Source organism: Biomphalaria glabrata, chromosome 1 (assembly GCF_947242115.1).
Source record: "Biomphalaria glabrata chromosome 1, xgBioGlab47.1, whole genome shotgun sequence".
NCBI lineage: Eukaryota > Metazoa > Mollusca > Gastropoda > Planorbidae > Biomphalaria > Biomphalaria glabrata.
In genome coordinates, this window is record NC_074711.1 from 33232807 (window position 1) to 33247757 (window position 14951).

The following is a 14951-nucleotide window of genomic DNA, read 5'->3' on the forward strand; positions in this document are numbered from 1 at the left end:
TTACGTATGTTTTGTGACCAAAAAAAAATGCCTACAGTGTTAGAGGCGGACGAGCCCGTTAGCATGCATATAGTCTACCCTTACAGCTCAGGGCCCCGCATATCACATTCGTCCATGGACCGGCGCACTGCTAAGGCCGTCTCTGTGGGCCCGCCTCCTTTATTGGATTCAGACACAAAATAGAGCATTGAGATTCATAACAAACGAATATTCACTAGAGTAACACCTTTAGTAAAATCACTAAATTTAAAAAGCCTTCAGGATAGAAGACTTCAAAGTAAAGTAGCAATTATACATAAAACACTGAACCATCTTCAAATACAAAAACAAAATTTAATAAAATACTCTGAAAGACACAAAGATAAAGGTACGTTCCTCGTTCCATTGGCTAGGACAAATTTGTACAAATACTCCTTCTTCCTTAGTGCTATTAGAGCATGGAATGGGTTGTCTGAACTAGCCAGGAAAACCAGTGACTTGGCAGAATTTAAGTCATTGGTTAATATGCATGACTAAATGCATGACGTGTAGGACGTAATCATCTTCTTTTTTGAAGTAACGTCTGTATTATATAAGATAAGAAGATAAGATCTAAAATCGTAGATACTCGCAAGGTCTACTGGATAAGCATTAGCTTTTAATAAAAAAAGCAATTTATTTAGAGAAACAAATAAACAACTCCCATGTTTCAACTTGGCTACAAAGTCTCTAATTGACGACGGCCCATCAGGTATTCGAGTTGACTCTGTCCATTGGCTCCTTCCGTCGGAAGACGACTATGGCTCGTATTGTGGAGGTCGAGTTAAGTGACCGTGCACTTCTTAGTTAAGTGATTATCAAACACAATTTAATTTAATATGGACACCACTTTGACGAGATCCCTACAAGTTTACAGCAAACAAAATGGCACCATTTCAGCCGAAGTCATAGTTCAATTTCAAGCATTCCTATGAAGATAAAGCTAAAGTTGAATAGCGCAAATTCTGAGGTTTCCAATTTAAAAAAAAAAAAGTTAGCGTTTAGAGTTTAGAAATGTGTATAAAAGGAGGTAGGCTGCATGACACTTAAAGCTAAACCAGAAGTTAATTTGCTTAGAGCGGTGGCGACTATTAGATCTCGATATCCATTTTCTGTGAGAGTTATACGCGCGTCCTCCACACACAGGACCCTATATTCCTCTACATCTCCAAGTTCATGAGCACATTTTTATTCTTCTATTTTTTTTTCTTTTTAAGTCCTAGTTAAATGATAGTTCCAGTAGCAATAACCTAGCGACATGCCGAAGTGTCAATATATTTTTTATTTCATTTTTTTAACGATTACCAAATATGAGCATATTTATTAAGCTAACCTCTTGTAGGAGCCTTGGTTTGGAGGATAGATGACATGACCTGGGCTACCATTCAGTTTGCAACGAAAACTTATTTTAAAGTGACTAAAATACTGGTTAAAGCAAACAGGATGCGCTCTTAGGGTTAGGGTTATTTAGTTTTACACCGTACACAAAAAAGGTTTCCCACGCATACATTCATTATGCCACTGACGCAGTATTAGGCAACACATTGACACACATAGACTTTAAAAAAAGGTAAAAAAAATCGATTTCGCGTGGTGACGTTTTATTGACGCGACATAGCAACCAGAGCTAGTGACTCTCTAGTCAACTTGAGTTTACAAAAGTCATCCTGGGGAACTCTTCAATGTTATTAGCCTCAACTCCTAGATATATTTACACGATTTGTGGTTCAACTCTTCAGATTATATCAAATAGTGTGATCCTCATCTGATTCATCTTTACTATGTACTGTGTGCGTGTGTGCTTTAAAAAAAATACACTTCATCTGCCAAGATATTTGGACTTTTTTTGTGTAATCTCCGTTGTACATTAAGTTGACACTCTGAACATTGTATGTCTAGTAGAGATGTGAACGTAGTCGACAGATATATTTAGTTCAAACTAAAGTCTACTTTTAAACAATTGATGGCAATAGCTACACTGTCATGGCCAGCTGCAACAGAGAGATGTATTCTTTCATTTTTTTAGGACTCAGTATTTAAAAGAAAAAAACCGGTACTGAATCTATTGAGCTACTATTGTCTATTTGTTGTGATATCGATTTAGTGTGCGAAGGAAAGAGGCTAAATTCATATAAGTAAATTGTATAGAGCTTCATGCAATGAAAACATAATTATCATGGGCTGTTGTTATTCAAACCCTACTCCTGTCTCGCCTGCCTTGGAGGACATAGACACGGGGCCCTTTTATTCAGGGCCGAAGGCGGAGTACGACTTTATCAACGTGGGCGTGACCTTATCAGCTAAGGTTTCTCTCAGGAGCACACAACTTGTCACCAGTGATGTGGACACCTACTATCCACTGTTGTCACAACAGTACGACAAAGGATATAGGTTGCTGTCTTTTTATCATATCCCTGGTCAGGTAGGATGCTGTTTTTTTGTAAATCCCTTTAGTAGAATAGAATATCGACGTAAAGAAAAGACATCCCCTCAAATAGTTTTTTTTTTTTACCTTTCTCCCTCCTAAATGTTTCTACTATGTGCTACATACTTGTAGACAGTTTGAATACTATTTAGAATCCTCTCAAGAAACTTAGACATTTCGAAAAATCTTTATAAATGATGTTATCTATGACCAATTGACCAGTTGTTGATTTTACAAGACAAAACTTGAATAGCTTACTTTTAATCTAAATATGTAAGACCTGGTTTCCCAAAATGCCTTTAGAGAAATATCTGTGGACATAGATTAATTTCTTTGGACTAATATTTATTTTTGCAAAGTGATTCGTAAAAAAACTTTGCTAGATTACAAAAAGGTTTTAACTGAAAATGTAAATGTCGTAAATGCATAGCTTGAGGTTTAGATTCATTGCACTTAACGGTGAAGCTTATTCTATGTACGATCTAGTAGACCAGAGCACTATCACACACATAAAGAACTACGTTCAGACCTTTGACAACTAGAGCAATGTTTAGTACGTAAAGGCCACAGTAGAGTCTCGAATTATTTTTTTTTATTGGTCATTTAATTTATGTATGGTTTCGAGTGTTTCAAACTTCTAGAACTTGATCAGTGAGACATTTTCTGTGGAATATCTACTTCTAGAACTTGATCAGTAGACATTTTCTGTGGAATATCTACTTCTAGAACTTGATCAGTAGACATTTTCTGTGGAATATCTACTTCTAGAACTTGATCAGTAGACATTTTCTGTTGAATATCGACTTCAGGACATAGTTGGTCGACAAATTACAGCAGAAACTTGTCAGTACTACGAGATGTTTTCACACTGAAGTCTTAAGACCAACTAAATCATATTAACACCAACAAGCCAAACCTTACTGTGACTTCACTAAATGTCGCGTCTAAAGTCCGTCAACTATGATGCGCTGCTATGCTAACCAAGTGCCTAACATTTACTAATGTGTGCTTCATCAACAAAAACATACGACAGACAAATGTTTTTAGCTTCAAATCCAGAGATTGGTAGGAATGTATTGACATGGGTACAGATGGCGCTCAATCAATGGAAAGTTGACAGATTTTGCATTTAAAATTTTAAAAAAGTAGCTACAATCCACCTATCTAGAGGGGGGGGGGGGAGCGAAATAATCTAAAAATAGGTTGAAATTTAAATAATTAGTAAATATTATTAAACATAACTAATAAATTCGTATACAGATTATGTGATTTCTTTACTAAAATTCGTCCGCCCCCCCCCCAACCCCCGTAGGGGAGGTCGGGGGGGGGGGTGCGATAGATTAATGAAAGGTACTTCTGCTGAAATATTTGAAGAGCTAGTTCTAATGACTGAAGGGAAACTCCGAAGGTTTTTCAAATTTGAGTTATCGACATATTTAAATTCTGCGTGAAAAGTTGTAATAGTAAACATTTAACCATTTTGTATTTAAATGCTTAGAAACATTTATCTATATTATAAAGTAGAATGTGAGGGGTATGTATGTATGTATGTATGTATGTTACTTATAGACATCAAAACCGCTTGACCAATCTTGATAAAACTAGGCAGGAATGTTCCTTGGGTACCAACTTAGACCGTAGTGTATGTATTGTAGCCCTAAAACAAACTTAAGACCCTCAAAAAAAATAAAGTTGTCCGACTCTATTACAGCTATAGTATTTTATGGATCTAGGCCATGTCTACAATGTTGACATGAGAAAAGATAGAAAGGATTTAGACCTAGATCTAATTTTAAGAAATACACTTTGCGCAGATAGTTTTTTACTTTGACACATGAAAATACAAAAGAAGATCCATTGATTTCATTATATAATAAAATTAACCTTCAATTTTGTGTTTCAAAAGCATTTTTTACATTAATTAGTTCCTTATATCTGTGATTACAGATTTCCTGACGAACATTCTTTCATTAGACAATTCCGTAATGAATCGCGTACTAAATATTAATTCGTTTAATTGTTTACTTTATAATCCCATCCCTAGATCTAAAACTCTAATTCAACTCTAAGATGATAAAACTTCTCTTCGAACAGATAGTTTTATACTTTAACACATAAACATATTAATTAAAGTCCATTCATTTCATATTTTGATCAAATAAACATTCAAATTTGGTTTTCTAAAGCTACATTTATTTACGAAAGCTGCGAAGCCGAGTTGAGATAGGCCTAGATCTATATTCATTCATGAATCGCGTACTAAACATTATTTCGTTTAATTATTCACTTTATAATCCCATTCATTTAACAAAGCTATCGCTCTTTTCGTTTTGAATAGATAAGAAAGTATCGACTTCCTTCGGGTAAACCCATTTTCTCAAAACTAATTTTATTTTCGTAGCGAAACAGAAATAACGTGAAAGGATCATTAGCTACGTTTAACATACATCTAAATCCAATCCACTAGATTATCCAAAAGCATTTTTTACATAAATTAGTTCCTGATATCTACATATTTCCTGGCGAACATTCTTTCATTAGACATTACCAAATGGTTACACATTAACACATCTCTCTTCTGAGGTCTGAGTCTATTCCTAGGCCTAGGTCTAAAACTCTTACTGAACTCTAAGATGATAAAACTTCTTTTCGCAAACATAGTTTTATGCTTTAACACATAAACATACTAATTATTGTCCATTCATTTGATATTTTAATCAAATTAACATTCAAATTTGTTTTTCTAAAGCATTTTTAATACATTCGTTCGCTGTTCGCTAAAGCTGCGTAGCCGTGTTGAGATAGGCCTATATTCATTCATGAAAAAAAGTTCACGCATGCGCAGCACAGAACTCTAAATTAGTGTAGATTTAGATCTACGTCTACCTCAAGATCTACTTTATACTTTATACACATGAACATACAAAATTTAGTATATTCATCTCAAATTTTAATCAAATATATGTAGGCCTTCAAGCAAATGTTTTAATTTGAAAAAAAAAATGGATTTAATTAAGCCTATTAGCTATTTTGATTTGAAAGCTTCATTCACACTATTTTTACATTGACACATTCGCTTTACTTATTACATTATTATTTCGTTTAATTGTTTACAAAATACTCTCAGTGACTATATCAACACTAATGCGCAAATAAAGACCCGCGGGTCGCGGGTAACATATGTCTAGTATTTAATAAATTAGTCAGTAAATTCTTGACATCTAGAAAAAAAACGGGATTCTTTGAGATTTTGTTTTAAGCTAGTTCATACGTCACTTCTTTCAACAATACTGAAAGAGAAACAACATTTAACCACTCGTATCGCTACATTCTTACAGTAGATGTTAGGCTTAGTGACGGCCTAGTCCAGATCTATGATACAGTTATATGTTTATATGTATATATATATATACTTGTATAAATAGATCTAAAAGCATTGGATAACCAGCTCGAGAAAAAAGTTACATTTTCATCTAAGCCTTTCCCTGTCCCAAGAAATAAATAGATCTGTGTGTCTGACTGATTCGAACAAACTGGTCAGTGTAAGGCTAGTCGAGACTACGTGTAGTCGGTCATGACAAGACAACCAAGCGATAGTGTTTGTTGTGTGTTGAGTGATCTGGCGACAAGATACACACTGCCGTGGTTAGTCAAGCATGTAAATCTACTTTTAATACGCATTTTTTTCTTTGCATACAAGATCTAGATCTAACTGCATAGATGACGAGGATATATTTCTTTTACGAGAATGTAAACTTTACTGTATGGTCTCACGTTATACAGAGGTCAACAGATTAAATTAAACATGGTTGTGACGTCACATTGAAACCCGGTGAAAGTCTGACTGTTTTGAATGCGCAGAAAAATTACGTTTGAATAATAAAAAAAAAAGAATAATATATTCATTATCTGTAAATCAAAACATATATTATATCAAAAATTGTCAAAACCATCGGAGTTTCCCTTGAAATAGCAAGACATTCACAACGCAAGGAGGGTACCATCTCATTTGCAATGTATCCACGGATTTATCCCAAGTAGAATGTTTAGAAAGTCTGTCTGTCTGTCTGGTATAAATCTTGTTCACGTTATTTCTCCCACTTCACATTCTCGGATGAAGATGAAACTTTGCACAATTTTTCATTTCGACGACAAAACACAAATAAATCGAAAAAATGGACCAATTTGTTTTATCAATTATTCGGAATTAATTAATTTGTTGTGATATAGACAGTAAGGGGAGATATGCCTTGTGAACATAATTAGGTAATTGGCTAAAATTTTAATGTAACTTCTATTTTTATAAGTAGTTATATAGCTCAGTTGCTAGAGTGTCCGTATCGGTCATGGAGACGCGAGACCTCGAATTTGAATTCAGACTCCGCCCCTTTTTTTTTTTTAAAAGCACTTTTGAAAAGGCAACACGGAAACCTTCCAAATACTCCCTCTCCCCACCCCCACCCCTTTTCAATAATTGTAAGCTTTTTTTGTTGTTGTTGTCTTGATGTTGGTTGACTGTCTCGGTTCCAAACAATAAAGTTATAACAGTAAATGTACTTCTCAATAAATCTTTTCCCAGGTCCAGATGTTAGTCCACAGGGAGACATAGTTCACTACTAGAGTTTGAGCCCTATTTGATTAATTCACACATATTAAAAAAACTTTCTTTTATTTTCTTGCTCAGGGGAGAAGGAAAGGCTTTTTTACACCAACTTTGATCACAACATTTCAAGGCATTTTCTGTCGTTACCAAGACAAAGATGACGGGACACATTATAGACTACGGGTTGAAAAGGCCGTGATCAAATTGGAGCGCGGCATCTTCCAACGAGGATGCTGTTCGGCCAATGTTTCTATTGTCTCTGACATCAGTCACATGCAGCAACTGATTGACACTAACGCCGCGGATGGGGCACGTCTTGTCTGTATAGAGTTAACAGGACAAGAGGTACTCAAGCGGTCATGGAGGCCTCAACTGCCATGTGAGTACAGTTCTCTTGTATGTGTGTAGTTACACAAGGGGAAGGGAAACAAAACGGATACACTTAAAGGGACTTTCTATCAATGTTTTTAAATTTTAATTATGTTGCTCATGGTGTCAAATAAAAAAAATATTTTAATTCAATAAATGTAACCATTATGTATCGATACATACTTTGCTTTCTAGAGGCTCCATGTAGGAAAAGACCTGTTATTGTTTACATACTGTCTGTCTGCCATGTTCATTGCACACACTAAATATTATATTGAAAATCGATCCAAATAATTTCATTGTCTACGTTTTTCTCTTTCACTCCCCACCCCCTTTATCATCAAACTCCATTTTAGTGAGGACTTGAAAGGCTCAAATCATCACTTGCAATCGCCCTGCGGTTGTGTGTACTTCACTTTTATTCCAATACATTTCTAATTCAAGCTGGAGAAATGAGAAATCACTTCAGATCAGGACTTTTCAGGGATCAGTATTTTCTTCTGGCCTCTTCTTCGCTTGTGTGGGCTCCTTGATTCATCCTACCTGGACGTCAAATCTTTGAAAGCCTTTAATTACCCCCACCATAATGAGAGGCCCATTAACTGCGTCGGTAGCTTTTTATTTTCTTCCATAGCCTTTGAACATCCATGATAATCTGCACTGTACCAATGGTTTAGTTTCGGAGCTGACTCTCCTATATATTATAATATCATATTCAATGATAACCACTAACGCTTAAGGCTTTCAGAGATGCTTTGAAGGTGCCCCTGAAACGTTTTCTTTGTCCACCTTGTGATCGCCTCCTTTCTTTAATTGACCATAAAAGAGTCGTATAGGGATGCAGTAGTCTTTCATTCCACAGACGTGACCTGCACGGTGCAGCTGAGAGTGCATCAAGATTGTGTAGATGCTTTTCAGTTGTTAAGTTTCAGAGAGCTGACTCTCCTAAGCCTTAGTAATCGCCCCATTCTTCACCTACTCTCCACCCACCTTTCCGAAATTCAATTAAGTTCAAACCTCCTGTGAAAACAAAGACTATTGTAAGTAACAATATTTTCTTTTATTTTCAGCAATGGGCGTCGACATTTTCTTTGATCATCCCATCGACAGAGTGTCTGAAACTTACATCTATAATACTGTCTCTGTCCCAATACTGGTCACTTATACAAACTCTTTCCGTCCGAAGCCTGTTGTCCATTGCGACTGGCAAGGTACGATGGACAGATATTTACAGCAAGGCTTTAAACTGATAGAGATTTTCATGGATTTTTCAAATAGTTCTCAGGTAAGCTTGACAAAAAAAAAAACATCCTTATCTATTGAAACAATGCGTTTAAGAATCCTACTAGCTATTTGCATCAAAAAATTTAAACAGGTATTGCTATATTTTCACTATGCGATTGTGAAGATCCGGTCTATATTCTTGGAAAAAATAAACAATGTTGCCTCCTAAATAATAATACAAAATTGTCTATTATAAACGAAAGGGCTTCGCAATTTGATTTTAAATTTACGGTGTGTAAAGTGTTGCCTTTGGGTGTTGTTTAGTTACTCAAAAGACGCAAGCGTATTTTTTTCGGGAGTATTACAGATGCGTTGCCTGAATACTTCAGAAGACAAACGTGGAAAGACTAACTCCTTCACTCAGTTCCAACATTCGAATCAACTTGAATACAGAATGAGCCACAGTCGAGTCTCTGTCACTAAACGATGTTGTCGCCGTAAAATCCAAATACCAACTGTAGATAAATCACTTAGACTTATAATTCCGTGACTCACTAAATGGAATGTTGAAAGTCCGTCAGCTATGGTGCGTCGCTTAGCTAAATAATTACCTTACAGGTGTTAAAAGGTGGACCAAAATAACCATATTCATTTGAATATACATAGCTTATCAATACGTTCAATAGTCTGTACACCAGAAACGCTGTAGGCCTAATACCTAATTATTTATAGCTATCTTCAAAAGAATCACTAATTATATAGGCCTAATTTTGTTTTTTGGTTAAAATGTAGATTTACATTATACTATAAATACCTACATAAGTTATCTCCCTACACATACAAGGGTGTCAATGCAAGGCAGAACATTGTAGACGTGTGTGTAGTGTGTTGCCCGGATATCTGATGAGAACTTGAGTGGCTGGAACCACTTGCATACTTTCTAAAAAGTCACACATAATAACTGAACTCTTTATTACTGATAGTGAATTCTAATTACATAAATATACAGACGAAAAATAGCAACAACGATGTAAGTCAAATATAATCATAAATATAAACATAATCCAACGTATCATCTTCAATATAATTGATTTGGTACTGGCTTGTATGATTACATTTCTCAGTCTAAAATAAATTCCCAAATCCTCAAAAAAAAATATCCTTCACTTTATGACGAGTAACTACTGCTATTGCTCTCTAACCTAACTTCTCTAAGATACATTTCACATGACTAGTAGCTAACTACATCTTAGGTTGACCACATAGTAACAAACTTTCATCAGCGACAAACTCTTGCCTGCACAGTGCATACAACTTAATTGACTTCTCTTGACATGGCTCCTAAGATGACTTCTAAAATCTTTCTCTCTTTCAGTCGTATTTCCGGTCACGTGATAACTTATGTTTACATGTTCATACTCTCACGTACTAGGTTCAACAAATTCATATTGAATATAAAGTCCAACAATATTACTATTTTATCTGTGATCATAGGATAACTAGATCACGTATCCTTACAAATAGAACTAGATTCTGGAATGTCGTGTTCAAGAATCAGGCAAACCAATCGATACTTTTAAATTTTAATAAAAGCTTATCTACATTGAATTTGAGATATTTTAATCATTAAAATGGCTTCGATCAATTATATATATAATGTTTTTCCCTCCACTCACCCATATTTTTAATCTCTCTCACTCTCTGTATAATCCAGGCTAGTTTTTGCAGCGGTCAAGTAGAAATTGGCTCCAAATGGTTCTTTGAAAAGCCAACATCAAAAGCCGATGATTCCAGCGCACTGTATGAAGGCAAGGTGGTAGAACATTATATCAAGATCTCTGTGTCAGGTCTGAATGAGATGAAGACCAAAGCAGAATGGGAGCCAGTTATTCAGGTTTGTACATTGCAGATCATTGTTGCTCTATGCCAGTGATACCCAAAAAATACGGCCCGCGGACCAGATCCGGCCAGCAAAAACGTCCGCGTATAAAATGAAGTGGTTGAAAAATGTATCTTTACCTACGTTAGGGGTCAAATTTTTTTCTAATGGATAGGTGCCATGACCTTTAACATTTGTGCGTTTATGAGATGGGACTCTGAATGTGGAACCTAAAAGGAAAAGCGAACGGATTTTGAATTGTTTGCGGAACATTATGAAATGCTAAAACGTTTGTTCCATAAAGAAAGCGGCTGTTAAAAAAAAAGCAACATATAAACGGCATTCTTGATTTGAGCCGTAAATAAAAGATTGTTAAACTACGGGTACTAGATCCACAAGTTTCTTCTCTCTATTAGTTTCAAGTTAATTACATTGCATTTCTATATCTTTTTGTTGATATGGCCCGCGACACGAGTGTTGGAAATTAAAATGGCCCGCAGGACGAGTACGGTTGGGCATCACTGCTCTATACTATGGGATTATATAAACATGCAAAACCAAGGCCGGATCTAAGTAAGTGGACGCCCTGGGCTAAATTAGTGTGCAGCCCTTACACTTTAAATATCCTCTTATTAATAACGGGAGGCGCGGTGGCTGAGTGGTAAAGCGCTTGGTTTCCGAAACAGGGGTCCCGGATTCGAATCCAGGTAAACACTGGGATTTTTTTCTTTTGGGATCTTTATGACGCCTCTGAGTCTACCCAGCTCTAAAGGGTACCCTGACATTAGTTAATATAAAAGCCTAATATAATAATGTAAATAGGCATAGAAACAGATCACCTTTACATTATCTGCCACATATATCACAAGGTCTGAAAGGGGAACTTTATCTACTTTTACTTAGTTATTGATAACATTAAACACAGAATATATTTAAGAAATGTGCCATAATTTAGAAGAAAGAAATGAAGTTCTTTTGAATTTAATTTTATCTTTTTCAAATAAATATTTATTGTGCATATTCTAGTAAAAAAAAAAGTATATTTTGAAAAGGTGTAAGGTAAGGCCATGCATTAGTAGGCCCTACATGTCGAGCACGCCACAAGAGGACACCTTTTAACCACAACTGTATAGCCAACTGTAAGTGTTAAGGTATTGTCATTAAAAAAATAATTAAAGTAGCTGACCCATCGAAATTCGGATATTTAATAAAAATCTTTATTGTGGGGTCCACTTTCTTGTGGAGGTCACGTGACAGTAGCTCCACCTGCCCTTTCCCCTGATTCGGCGTTGCTCTAAGGTGCTACAAGTTTCGACTTCACATCAACTTATGCACACCTTTTGTTCGTTTTTACAGTAAGCATTTTTGTGTGGGGGGGGGGGGGCATCTTCAAGACAAAAAGATTTTAAAATCCAGCTATCTCAAGAGATGAAAAACAAAATCTTTAAAAAAAAAGTGCGTTAGGGCGGACACTTTGATCACATTTTAATGCCAATGGTATGCCACTTTATTTATTAGTTTGTTATTCTACTAGCTGAAAAATTTCATTTGATCATTCTTGTCCTAATACCACAACTCGTTTTCATTTGAAGGGCTCCAATATCTTGTGATTGTCTCAGAATATAGAAATGGAAGAAAAATGAGCTCTGACCGAAGTTCTGGATAGTTCGAGACTGCAATGATTCCAAACAATGTTCCACTGCTACCTGACCCTCAAACCACTGTAATCTTTTTTTTTTCCGATTTATTCAATTTTGGAAAAGTTTACATTGCCAAAAACACACACAAGATAAACTAAACAGGTTTCATGCTCTAATTACAAGAAAAGTAAAACTTGTTCAGAAATTGTTCATAGTTTATGCGTTCATTTTGGTTGTCTATTTCCTCGCTCTAGATACATAATCCTCATACATCCAACATGGGCTTACATCTAGACACATGAAAGTCCTCCTACACCCCACATGGGCTTACATCTAGACACATGAAAGTCCCCCTACACCCCACATGGGCTTACATCTAGACACATGAAAGTCCTCATACACCCCACATGTGCTTGCATCTAGACACATGAAAGTCCTCCTACACCCCACATGTGCTTACATCTCACACGAAACGAAATGTTTGGGCTTGGGATTTTTGAAGGTTACTTTCATAATGACTATTAAGTCCAACATTTGTGCGGCGACACATAATACAAAAAGTTTTTTTTTACGAATGGCTTGTTCTCATTACTCACCCACTGTAATCTCTTTCAAGTCTTGCTGAGACGATGAAGATTTAGGTGTTTCTTGAAGCCCAGGACGCTCTCCTGTTCTCTTTACAATGCTCTCACTAGTATTGATAAACGTTTTTTTTTTCTGGTTTAGAAAATTTTATTATTGTTTTAAAATTAAATTTGATTAATTAAACAATAAAATTTGAAAATCTTTTATTAAGTCATATGATCAAAGGGAATCTATCCATATAAAAAAACAAAATAACAAATAGCTACCATGAGTTTATTTCCTTGCTAGCCGCTGCTATGGTGTCTTGTGGAAACTCAGCGTAAACATATTGACTAATATTACATTTGTTTTCTTTCACTTTAAATGTAGCAAACCACCTGATATAGGTTTTGGCGGAGATTGTGTATTATTAAATATACATTTTATTTCTGGTTCCAGACCATGGGCAGCAAAGGCTGGGAGCTGGCTTGTATCCTGGAGACTTCCAACATTTCAATCACTGGCTTCGCTTCCTACTATATGAAAGTTTTACTATTTTTTCAGAGAAAGCTTAATCGATAGATCTATAGTGCCTATGTATATAGCACTGACATAGCAACCTAGACGCAAAGGTGTTCATTGCGCCGAAGTCCACCACCAATCGTAGCCCATTCATGCTCTTGTAAGGAAACAATTTTTGTAATAATGTGTTGGCCATAAGACTTGCAATGTTTTATAGTGTTACATAATTTTACTTGAAATCAATGTGTATTTAATCTCTTAAATTGTCAGTACTGCGTGTCATTAAAATATTTTTTAAAATAATAATAATTATAATATAATAATAATATAATATAATAAATAATAATAATAATAATAAAATTTAAAAAATCTGAAAGTACTCTACAAGTGTTTATTTTCTGTTTTTTTGCTTATTTTTATTATTTTTTTAAATATTGCTACATTTAGATCTATGTACTATTTATGTATTGCTGCACACTGCTACAGCCTGACAGAGCCTGCGGCCCTGCAGATCCCAAACTGTATCGGATACTCCGTTCCTTTGGTCTCATCAGCTGCGCGGAGAGGGCTGTGTGGGTGATATTGTTCCGACCATAGACAATGCCCAGGCATTCATCTCGCTTACCATTGGGAAGATATAGCCTTAGACCGCACTAGTTGGAAAGACGGTGACCAAGAAAGCAATGGACAGCGAGAAAACATGGGCCTCAGCTCTTGAAGAAAAGCGTGTCACACGGAAAATGGCCCGCTCCTCTACCACCAAAGCGAAAGCCACCTTGACCTGCGACATATGTGGACGGGAGTGTCTCTCCAAACTAGGGCTCCACAGCCATATGAAAAAGTGTTCGAGATGAACCATAGTCGTTTTACAACTTTAGGAGGCCAATGTATAGAAACATGATTTAAAGTTATGATTTAGAAATTCCATACCGGTATTAACGTTCTCCACTATATCAATCAATCACCCAGTGTCGCATTTCTATACCAGTGCTTACAGTGAATGATTTTTTTTAATTTTTGTTAACTTCGTCAACACAATCGTCTAAAATGGAGATGTTAATGACTGATGAGTCTGTACCTTGAACGTACAGACTTGTACATGAACTTGTGTAAGACTAAATATGTGTACAGATAAATTGAACATTTCAGAATGTTTCTATTTGATTTTGACTCCGTACTCCATGCGATCCTTTAACATTTGTAGTGACCAACAGTCTGCTTGTAAGGTGCTGACCAACATATGTACACACATGTACACAGTAAGATTTATACAAACCTTTGTTCAAACAAGACAGCGCTACAGTCTTAAAGTTGCAGCTATAAAGCTCGAAGCTTATTGGTATATCGAACTGCATTTAAACCTACGAGTCTGGCTTGTGTTCAATATTTTACTGAACAAAAAATCGTTTGATCAACTTTATTTTGTGGCTGTTTGAAAATTAAAATTAATTTGGATCAATAGATGGCTGGTCGTGTGGCTCGTTGTGTGGTAGTCACTCCAGATTGATCAAGACGACACAGAATTCGAACCCTGCCCCTTGCAAATACCCAAATGATCCTGGAAAGTCGCTATTATTTATATGTGACATTTAGAGACTGCAATTAGTTAATGAAGTGGCGCTGTTTATAACAAATCTTTATTCTCCCCCTCCATGTAGATGAACATCTGATATTTTCTTTAAAATGGGAATCTAATAAATTCTTAAA

At 35.8% G+C, this 14951-nt stretch overlaps 1 protein-coding gene across 2 annotated transcripts; it reads left to right on the forward strand.

Annotated features, from left to right (window-relative positions):
* Positions 1–1641: 1641 nt before the first annotated feature.
* LOC129926855 (uncharacterized) lies at positions 1642–13623 on the forward strand. Of its 2 annotated transcripts, none has more exons than XM_056033320.1 (5): positions 1642–2440; positions 7128–7425; positions 8486–8700; positions 10354–10533; positions 12111–13152. In XM_056033320.1, exons 1-5 carry the CDS (start codon positions 2195–2197, stop codon positions 12126–12128), a joined length of 957 nt encoding a protein of 318 aa, XP_055889295.1. In that variant the 5' UTR covers positions 1642–2194; the 3' UTR covers positions 12129–13152. The 2 variants fall into 2 exon arrangements, with proteins under 2 accessions (XP_055889295.1, XP_055889293.1); XM_056033318.1 differs by lacking the exon at positions 12111–13152 and adding an exon at positions 13182–13623 and having other exon boundaries at positions 1646–2440.
* Positions 13624–14951: the final 1328 nt, after the last annotated feature.